This window comes from Cebus imitator, unplaced genomic scaffold (assembly GCF_001604975.1).
Source record: "Cebus imitator isolate Cc_AM_T3 unplaced genomic scaffold, Cebus_imitator-1.0 Scaffold841, whole genome shotgun sequence".
Taxonomy (NCBI): Eukaryota; Metazoa; Chordata; class Mammalia; order Primates; family Cebidae; genus Cebus; species Cebus imitator.
In genome coordinates, this window is record NW_016108156.1 from 181,026 (window position 1) to 191,311 (window position 10,286).

The 10,286-nt window shown below is 43.4% G+C and overlaps 2 protein-coding genes across 7 annotated transcripts in view; one reads left to right on the forward strand and one right to left on the reverse strand.

The window, feature by feature from the left end:
• MIS12 (MIS12 kinetochore complex component) overlaps positions 1 to 1,538 on the reverse strand; it is a 5,225-nt gene extending 3,687 nt beyond the window's left edge. The window contains exon 1 of one of the 2 annotated variants that reach the window (XM_017520468.2): positions 1,417 to 1,538. The gene's annotated coding sequence lies outside the window, so the exon portion shown is untranslated. Of the gene's footprint in view, positions 1 to 1,152 lie in introns of both variants that reach the window. The other variant, XM_017520467.2, reaches the window with a different exon arrangement.
• The window catches only part of DERL2 (derlin 2), a 13,194-nt gene continuing 4,425 nt past the window's right edge, over positions 1,518 to 10,286 (forward strand). Inside the window, exons 1-7 of one of the 5 annotated variants that reach the window (XM_017520464.2) lie at positions 1,629 to 1,777; positions 2,637 to 2,702; positions 5,458 to 5,531; positions 6,646 to 6,739; positions 7,811 to 8,006; positions 8,241 to 8,331; positions 8,572 to 8,848. In XM_017520464.2, the coding sequence (XP_017375953.1) occupies positions 1,685 to 1,777; positions 2,637 to 2,702; positions 5,458 to 5,531; positions 6,646 to 6,739; positions 7,811 to 8,006; positions 8,241 to 8,331; positions 8,572 to 8,575 (618 nt within the window). In that variant the 5' untranslated portion in view covers positions 1,629 to 1,684 and the 3' untranslated portion in view covers positions 8,576 to 8,848. Of the gene's footprint in view, positions 1,778 to 2,636; positions 2,703 to 5,457; positions 5,532 to 6,645; positions 6,740 to 7,810; positions 8,007 to 8,240; positions 8,332 to 8,571; positions 8,849 to 10,286 lie in introns of those variants that run through there. The other 4 variants (XM_017520463.2, XM_017520462.2, XM_037735560.1 and 1 more) reach the window with 4 other exon arrangements.

Consider the following 10,286-nt stretch of genomic DNA (forward strand, 5'->3'; position numbering starts at 1 on the left):
CCTCCCGGGTTCAAACAATTCTCCTGCCTCAGCCTCCTGAGTAGCTGGAATTACAGGCACCCACCACCACGCCCGGCTAATTTTTTTTATTTTTAGTAGAGGTGGGGTTTCACTGTGTTGGCCAGGATGGTCTTGATCTCCGGATCTCGTGAAACCCCTGCCTCATCCTCCCAAAGTGCTGGGATTACAGGCGTGAGCCAGCGCGCCCGGCCGTTTACATCCTTTTTAAAATACCACTCTTTTCAGCCTACCTTATAAACTACCAGACTTGACAGTCACTCCCATCATTCCAAAAATCTTTAGTGCTTCCTTATAACCCATGAATAAAGCATGATGCTAACCTCTCCTACCATGAGCTGGCTACTCTGCTCCAACCAAACTAAGTTATTTTCTTTCCCTCAAGGAGGGATGCCTGAGCTAAATGTCACTCAAAGAACATTAAAATACACTTCCTTGGCCGCGCTCGATGGCTCACGCCTGTAATCCCAGCACTCTGGAAGGCCAAGTGGATCACCTGAAATCAGGAGATCGAGACCAGCCTGGCCAAGATGATGAAACCCCTGTCTCTGCTAAAAATACAGAAATCAGCCAGCATGGTGACAGGTGCCTGTAGTCCCAGCTGCTCGGGAGGCTGAAGCAGGAGAATCGCTTAAAGCTGAAGTGAGTGGAGATCGCCCCACTGCACTCTGCACTCCAGCCTGGGCGACAGAGTAAGACTCCATCTCAAACAAAAACAACAAATACACTTCCTTGATTAAATCGTTCCTTTGCATTCCCATTAGGACCTCTCTTCCGGCACTGACAGATAAACTGCCGCCTCATCTTCTCTGCTAGATTGGATTTCCTAGCAGAGAATGAATGCGGCCTCATCATTTGCCGATTCCACGCGTAAGTGCCCAGGCCATCTCGGCGAATTGAGCTAAGTGCCCAAGATTGCGCTGAACAGGACCCAGAAGGCAGGGCGCAGGAACTGCTTCCGGCCGGTCCGGGCTCCCGTCGGGCCCTGCGCTCGCGCTGCATGCCGGGACCTTCCGTTCGGAGCCCGCGGCAAGGCCTACCCAGCAGGCCGCCGCGCTCGCCCGCGATGACGCCTAAACCAGTCCCGCCAGTCCCTACTCCTCCTCAGGAAAAATGCTGTCCCGCAGCACTTACTGGAGCGACCATGAGGGTGACGAATTCGAGCACACACAGGCTTCCCGCCACCTCCTCTAAAACGCCGCTGGCACGCCAAGGACAGACGGAGCGGTTGGCTCCCCAAAATTCCGACTGATACGCGCCTAGGCGAACAAAAGCAAACGCGGGATGCTCTCGCTCTCCTGATTGGCTGGTTGGGGACACCTCAATTAGTGACAGAAAGGGGCCGGGCGGGAAAGTTAGCTGTGGCCGGCGGGGATTGGCAGAGGAACCGATACTTACTCGTTTTTCCCGGACGTTGGCTGGTGGAGAAGCGAGGCTGGGGCGCTGGGGCGCTGGGGCGCTGGGGCGTTGAGGCGACGCAACTCGTGATTGGCGGGTGTGCCTTACTTAGGGCTCTACGGATTGACGACTGGCCGGTTGCTTGGCGCTGATTGGGCAGCCGCAGGAAGGCTAAGGCGGGGGGAGGGGCGGAGGTGCTTTGGACCCGCCCTGCCGTCGGGACCCACTGGCGGAAGGGGAAGTGGGGGGGCGGGCCACCGTGGGGAAGATGGCGTACCAGAGCCTGCGGCTGGAGTACCTGCAGATCCCACCGGTCAGCCGCGCCTACACCACTGCCTGCGTCCTCACCACCGCAGCCGTGGTGAGCAGCCTCAGTGCTGAGGCCACCTTCCCGTTATCTGGGCTGGATATGACTGGGTCTTCAGGAAACTGCGGTTTGGGCGTTGGGGAGGTCCAGAGGGGCTGGTCCCGGTGATGGGTGGAGGCATACAGGGATTACTCAGGAGTTCTAGTTGGTGCCGAGATAGAGTATCCAGTGACCTGAGAAGGGAGTGCTGCTTCATGGGGGGTATGGTCAGTTTCTGACAGATGAGGGCCGGACCTGTAGTGGGTTAGGGTTGCGGGAGCCTCCCACCCAAGAAATGTGTCCGAGAGCTCTGGTGATGGCCAGGTGGTACCGTGGTGACTAGTAAGAGGAAGGTCCGCTTAGGAAAGAAACAGGAATGAGGAAAGCAAGCTGGAAACTGTCTAGAGGAGAACAGCTTATAATAAAGAGGGTCTTTGTATAATAAGGGGCTGGCTGGAGGTACCCAGCCCTAACGGTGGCAGGGTCTCGAGTCTCCGTTATTTCAATTGAGTTTTGTTGTTTGACACAGCTGTTCCAGGTGGTGCCCATGTGGTGGGTAGTCATAGCAGCTGTTTTTACTTGTCCTGTGTCTAAAATATCACCACCTGTCTGCCTCTCGTTTCTTCATGTCAGCCTCAACTATTGCAACATAAAACAAACTTTTTTTGTGTTAGGTATTGAGGATACAAAGAATTCTACCAATTCTTCAGATTTCTTTACCAACCTTTTCCTCTGGCCTAAGAAGAAAGGCTTAAAGGAAATCAGTCTAAGTGACTGAGAGTTGGAAATTGCTAGACCTACTAATCCTTTGTTGTAAATGATGAAATTTTGTCTCTTGGTTGATTTGCTTTAAGAAGCTCTTTTTCTATTTCAGCAGTTGGAATTGATCACACCTTTTCAGTTGTACTTCAATCCTGAATTAATCTTTAAACACTTTCAAGTAAGTGGTTCATCACAATAGTGATTAATGCTTCAGTTTATTCCTTTTCTTACAGTTTAGTAGCAAATCCTGTTACATACTAGCCTAAGAAAGAACCCAGTGGGGACCTTTGATTATCATTGTTTTGTCAGGATATAAAGCAGTGATTCTGCAACCTGGTTGGACTTGAGAATCCCTTAGAGAACTTTGAAGAGATTCTCAAGTTCCTCAACAAGTACCAAGTCAGAATTTGGAAGGGTAGGAATTAAAATCTGTGTTTTATTTTTAAAAGTTCCCTGCATCGTTTTGATATGCCCAGTTCCTGTATTTGGATATCACTGGTTTAGAGTTAATGTTGTAGTTTGAGAGGAGACTGACCAGGTGGCTGCTTAGGGGTTGTCTCAAAGGGATGACCTTATTTTGTCCATTCACCACCTAGGCACACCCACCACCTTGGTGTTATCACCATGGTCCAGAAACTCAATTCTGTTAATGCTTTTAAATTGTGATCCGTCTTCCAGGGATCAGATCATACTAACAAAATTCCAAAAGACCAACATCTAAAGCAGCATGGTGGTTTATTAGATTACAGTGGGAGATAGTCCTTTCCAGTGATTAAAATGCTAACAGCAGCCAGGCGTAATGGCTCACGCCTGTAATCCCAGCATTTTGGGAGGCTGAGGCAGGCAGATCACCAGAAGTCAGGAGTTTGAAACCAGCCTAATCAACATGGTGAAACCCCGACTCTACTAAAAATACAAAAATTAACCAGGCCTGGTGATGCATGCCTGTAATCCTAGTTCCGGGGGAAGCTGAGACAGGAGAATCACTTGAACCCGGGAGGTGGAAGTTGCAGTGAGCAGAGATTGTGCCATTGCACTCCAGCCTGGGAGATGAGCAAAACTCTATCTCAAAATAAAGTGCTAAAAGAGAGATGGGATTTCCTGTTCCAGGATGATCTTACAGACCATAGTTGGAGTAGGGGAGAGACCCAAAAGCCAATAATTGTGCCTCTACCCATGCTGTCCTCTCTGTCTCAGTTGTGTTTCATTCACTTTATACCTGTTGAGCTCTAGCTTGCCTTTCAAAATGCAGCTTTTCCGTAACCTTTATGTACCCATCCTCCTTTGTTTTAGAGCATCTCTCACCTTTACTTTGCAGTTATTTACATGCTTGTCTCCTCACTAGGATGAGGACTGTAAAATCTGGATAATTGATATATAGAACTAATTGTTTCAACATTAATAGTTACCAGTTCTCAAGAATTTAGTGATTTGTAAAGCAGTCCTGTGATCTCTTGTCACTCTGTTCCCACAATACTCACATGGAGCTGTAGTTCTATCCAAGTAAGTCTTACTTCCTACTTGGCTTGCTTGGCTTTACTTTGCCTGGGGTTAAACTCTTGATGACACTGCATTTGGAGTTAGGAGTTCTAGATTTGCCAGCAGAGTCTCCCTCTACAACCTGTGGGTCCTTGGTCAGTACATTTAAAAGTTCAACTTTTAGTTGAATAACTAGCTAGTTATTCAGTCAGTTTCAGTAAGTCTTTTAGTTTCCTATCTGTGAAATGGGGGGTAGCCTCCTTGTCTCACAGGATTATTACGATCACAAGAGGTAGTAGAAATTTTTAAATGTTAAATACTCTACCATTGTGAGTGAATACTGGGGGTGTGGAAAGGCAGGGAAGGCTGTATCAGGGTTTCCAACAAGAAAATGAGTGTTCAGCCGGGCACAGTGGCTCACGCCAGTAATCCCAGCACTTTGAGGGGCCGAGGTGGGTGGATCATTTGAGGTCAGGAGTTTAAGACCAGCCTGGCCAACATGGTGAAACCCTATCTCTACTGAAAATACAGACATTAGCCAGTTGTGGTGACATCTATAATCTCAGCTACTCAGGAGGCTGAGGTAGGAGAATCACTTGAACCTGGGAGCAGAGGTTGCTATAAGCCGAGATCACGCCGCTGCACTCCAGATGGGGCGACAGAGCAAGACTCTGTCTCAAAAAAAAAAAAAGAAAAGAAAAGTAAATGAGTGTTCTTGTATCTCCCAAGTAGACTATAATTATTATAGCATTAGTTCTTGCAGGGAGTTGGTCATTTGTTCAGACTAGAACTTGGATATTTGCCTTAGAATATTCCTTTCTGGCCAGGTGCAGTGGCTCACACCTATAATCCTAAAACTTTGGAGAGGCCAAGGTGGATGATCCCTTGAGGCCAGGAGTTTGAGTCAGCTTGGGCAACATAGTGAGAATCTGTCTCTGTTTTTTAAAAAAAGGTTTTTTTCTTCTTTATAGATGACTCTGTCTTGGATACGTTAAAAATTTTTTAATTAAAAATCAAAGAATTTTCTTTGAGATGTTTCTGACTGCCTAATGTAAACATTTCTCAGCAATTTATATTAGACCCTGAAGTTTTTCTCTGGTATGTCAGATCTATTGATTATATGATGATACTACATATGAAAGCACTGTTTTCTGTTCAGCAAATTAACCTAGTATTTCTACCAAACTTTCTCCATAAGACAATCACAATTTAAAATTTTCTGTCCTATTATAAATCTCACAGTCCCAATGATGTCTTTCAAACTTTTAACTAAAAGCAGCAAAAATCGAACATCGGATTGTATGCCCTCATTTTGTTTCAGAACAGAATATCACTCTGTCCAAGGCTTCTCAACCATCATAGTCATAGGATGTGTCTTTTGTATTCGTATGGAACTGTTTCCTGGTTAATTTATTTGACTTAATACATCTTTCTCTTGATTTCTTTTTTAACAGATATGGAGATTAATCACCAATTTCTTATTTTTTGGGCCAGTTGGATTCAATTTTTTATTTAACATGATTTTTCTGTATCCTTTATTAAATGGGGTCAACATCAAAACTTTGTTTTCTTAGGAAGTAAAAGATTAAGTGGAAACTTTTAATCCTGTTATTTGTTTTTGGTACCATCTTAGCTATAATATCTGGATCAGTGGTACATAGTACATAAAGTAGTTGGTTGGGTAGTAATGTTTTGAAAAGATTTGTAGGTCGCTGTTCAAATGGGAGGTTTTAACCATAAAAAGATACCACTTCTACTTTTTAGTTGCTTACAAATCTGATCAAGGGAGGGGAGAAGTGATTTAACTAAGGTATATTTCCACAGTAACATCAACAGGTACAAAGTGGTAAAACAACCTGAATACAATGATAATTTAGCAGAATTTGGGCATAAGTTTTAAAGTAGGTTCATGAGGAGTGGGAATTTGTGATCTCCTTGGGTCCTTGTTGCGGGAACTACTGGCTGAAAGAGTGGTGTGTCTGCCGGGCTTGTCAAGTTCCAGTTTGTTGAAAGAGAGGGAAACCCCAGCTCTGATCAATGGCAGTTGGGGCCATGGAGCACGGCATTCCTCCTCCACCCCTGCCCTTTCTGTTAAGAAGGAGTTACAGTTCAGCTCATCTGCAGCTGCATTCCTTCCTGAGGATGGCAGGAATCCACTTTAAATCCTGTTTAGGATATCATTCTGGTAAGTTTCCAATAAAATTTTTTCTCATCATAATTCATCTTTATTGACTGAGGTGCTCATACCAGGTCTGGAAAAGTAGTTTAGCACACAAGGCTTCTTGCTACGGATTTCTTCCAAGTTAGGTTGTGGAAAAGCAAAGATGGTGCAGATTAAGGTGCAGCTGAGCACAGGAAAGACTGTACAGTTTTTTAAAGGTTTAATAGGAGACAGGAAGCACATCTGTATGTTATGTGGATTAGTTCCCAGCTAGGGACAGTTTGTAAAATATGGTGCTGGTCTTGACCTTTTCTAAAACGCTTGGTAAAAGAAGGGTAATGACATTACCGCTCAAACATTCTTACACAAATGAAGACTTGACTTCTTACAAATAATATGGAATCCAAGTGTACTTACATAACAGAAAATTTTGCTTTGTTCATATTCGTGTGCTTAATATTTTCTTAACTTGGAACTTAAGATACCGTTACTGTCGAATGCTAGAAGAAGGCTCTTTCCGGGGTCGGACAGCAGACTTTGTATTTATGTTCCTTTTTGGTGGATTCTTAATGACCGTATCCTTCAACAAATAGAACACATACAGGAAAATGTTAAAGAACACCCTGTTTCTTCCTAAAGCTTGTCATCTGTCTCCCACAACTCACTAGATATTCTGAACAAACAGATAAAAGTAGACTTCCAGATTTTAGCATTAGGGCACTATCATTTATTTATTTATTTATTTTTGAGATGGAGTCTTGCTCTTGTTGCCCAGGCTGGAGTGCAGTGGTGCAATCTCAGCTCACTGCAACCTGTGCCTCCCAGGGTCAAGCGAGTCTCCTGCTTCAACCTCCCAAGTATCTGGGATTACAGGCATGCACCACCACACTCAGCTAATTTTGTATTTTTAGTAGAGATGGGGTTTATTCTCCATGTTGGTAAGGCTGGTCTCAAACTCCCGACCTCAGATGATCCGCCCACCTTGGCCTCCCAAAGTGCTGGGATTATAGGCATGAGCCACGGTACCCAGCCCACCATCATTTATTTTACAGCACATTTTCTGTGACAAGTTTCCAAGGCTAGAGGTTGAACAGGATGAACAAGTCAAAGGAGCTTTTAACCCAGGCGGGTTACTATTAAGTGTCTCAGTTATATCATTGCTGCTTGGTGCACTTCACTTTTAAACTAAGTTGGTAAGACATTTACTTGGTGGCTATCAAAACCAAAAAATTATTTTTTAGAAAAAGAATTTTCATCTATACAATAGTCTTAGATATGCTACTGTTGGGCAAGATGGTTTTGTTCCAGCTAGCTTTATTCACCTCTGTAAAGGTGCTAACCATGAGCAAGCTTTAATATAATTATTGACCAAAGAATTAACACATTTTCCAAAGAGGCAAGAACTTCACGAAAGCAGAGCATTTGTTTGAAGTAGCTGCAGTCTCAATAATTTAGCCTAAGCAGATTTTTGCATGATTGCTCTGGGTAATTATTTTCTGTTTTTTTTTTTTTCCTTCTATTCTAAAGATGTAACAACTTGACTTTTCCAGCTCAAACGTTTGTTAGAACACAAATGTTAGTTATCCTGCTCAGTCTTCCCCTATTAAACTTTTAATGTTGATATTTTCCTTAATGCTATCTGCTAGCTTTTTGGTTTGTTTGTGAGCTTAGTTTTCTTGGGCCAGGCCTTTACAATAATGCTCGTCTACGTGTGGAGCCGAAGGAACCCCTATGTCCGCATGAACTTCTTCGGCCTTCTCAACTTCCAGGCCCCTTTTCTGCCCTGGGTGCTCATGGGGTTTTCCTTGTTGTTGGGGAACTCAATCATTGTGGACCTTTTGGGTAAGGCTCTTCTCACTATTTTTTAAATTCTTTTACCTGTAAATGTATTTTGTCACTATTTTTCATGTATATTCTGTTTGGCCTTCATGTATAAGTATTGTAAAAGACAACAATGTTAGTTCATTAATAATTATGCTGCCATTCATCCTAAATATAGGCAATTTATGTTGGTAGGTATGCCTGCAATCTAAATTTTCATTGTCTCCCTCATCCTTTATTTCTGCTTGACTTTAGGTATTGCAGTTGGACACATATATTTTTTCTTGGAAGATGTATTTCCTAATCAGCCTGGTGGAATAAGAATTCTGAAAACACCATCTATCTTGTGAGTATTTACATACTCTTACAAGCAAACCAGGATAGGAGGTCATGATCTGTGTTTTCTTGGGCTCTCCTAGCTCCTAGTATACATAGTTGAGCTCAGTAACTATTTACAGATTGAGCAAGCTGGCTACAGTTGAAGAGCACTTGGATTGAGTAGTAACAGACAGTGCCAGGGTTGTGGCCAGAGCAAAGTTAACAGGCTCAGGATATCTTGGGAGTAACCTGGTAATTGTTGTTCCAGATGACCACTAGAACTTTCTGTTCCAGGAGGAGCCTACTGTTTTTATGAAAGCTGCTCTCCATGTTTAGTGAAGTAAGGTAGCAAAATGAGCAAAACTGATGAAAGTTTCTAATGGTGGACTTTCTGGCTTGCCAGGCAGGTGGTTGAGATAAGCAGTGAAGCAGAGTGGAAGTAGCTTTGGACTGGAAACCAGATGTAGCTGTCCTACTGACCAGTCATATAGCAAGTCCCTTCTTTTTTGCACTTCAGTTTCCTGAGATAGAACTTTGATTTTTTTTTTTTTTTTTTTGGACATGGGGTCTCGCTCTGTCACCCAGGCTGGAGTGCAGTAGAACTTTTGATTTATGAGACCTCTTTCTACTCTGGAATTTGGTGTCCTTGAGAGATACCATATTAAAAAGGGCTCACTTGAGAAATAAAATGTTTTTGTTATAAAATGTTTGTTGTAGAATAGTTAAGCAAGAAAGTAAAATTGTCCATGATCCTGACACTTGGATGTAGCAGTGGCTACCATTGTTAACTTTTCTATATGTATTCTCAGTCTTTACTATCTGTGTACTTTTTTTTAAATGCTGAGCCAGTCAAGGCTGTTGTGCACTATGATTGCGCCTGTAAATAGCCACTGCTATTCTTTGGCCAGGACTTTAAAATAGCCACTGCATTCCAGCCTGGACAACATAACACACGCCTGTAATCCCAGCACTTTGGGAAGTGAAGGCAGAAAGATCACTTGAGCTCAGGCGTTTTCGACCAGCCTGGGCAGCATGGCAAAACCCCCATCTCTACAAAAAACATAAAAATCAGCTGCACATGGCGGCACATGCTTGTAATCCTAGCTACTCGAGAGGTTGAGGTGGAAGGATTGCTTGAGCCCAGAGGGGTTGAGGCTGCAGTGAGCTGAGATCGAACCACTGCACTTCAGGTAGGGGGACAGAGTAGCACCCTGTCTCAAAAAACAATTTTGTAACCTTGTAAACTTAATATGTCATAATTGTTTTTTCCATCATAAAGTGTTATACAATTGTAACAGCTAGATGATATTCCATGGTATGGATATGGCATAATTTTACTAATCCCTTATTGATAGACATTGACATTAGTGCTTGGTTTTCTCTTCTATAATTGGAGTGTTGAATAACCTTCTAGCTAAGTTTCTGCACACATCCGTGGTTATTTTCAAAATGTAATTCCTGGAAGTAGAATTGCTATTTTGTTGCCAAATGCCTTCCAGAATGGATGTTCAAGTTTCCATTTCAACTAGCATATATGTGTTCATTTCCCTACATCCTTATCAAACAAGGGAGGCATTTTATTTACCCTTTCCTAGTTGGATAGTTATAGGATGATGTCTCATTGTTTATGATTTTTAAAAGATGTTTTGAAACAATTTCAGTCCTACAGGAAATTACAAATGCAGTACAGGGTCTCACTTCATTGCCCAGGCTGGAGTGCAGTGGTATGATCATAGCTCACTGTTAACTCAAACCCCTGGGCTCAAGTGACCCTCCCACCTCAGCCTCCCAAGTAGCTGGGACTACAGGCGCACACCACCAGGCTCTGCTTATTTTTTTTGTGTGGAAATGTGGTCTCTCTATGTTGCCCAGGCTAGTCTTGAACTCCCATCCTCAGGCGATCCTCCTGTCTCTTGGCTTCCCAAAGCATTGGGATTACAGGTGTGAGCCACCACACCCTATTTTTTTTTTTTTTTTTTTTTT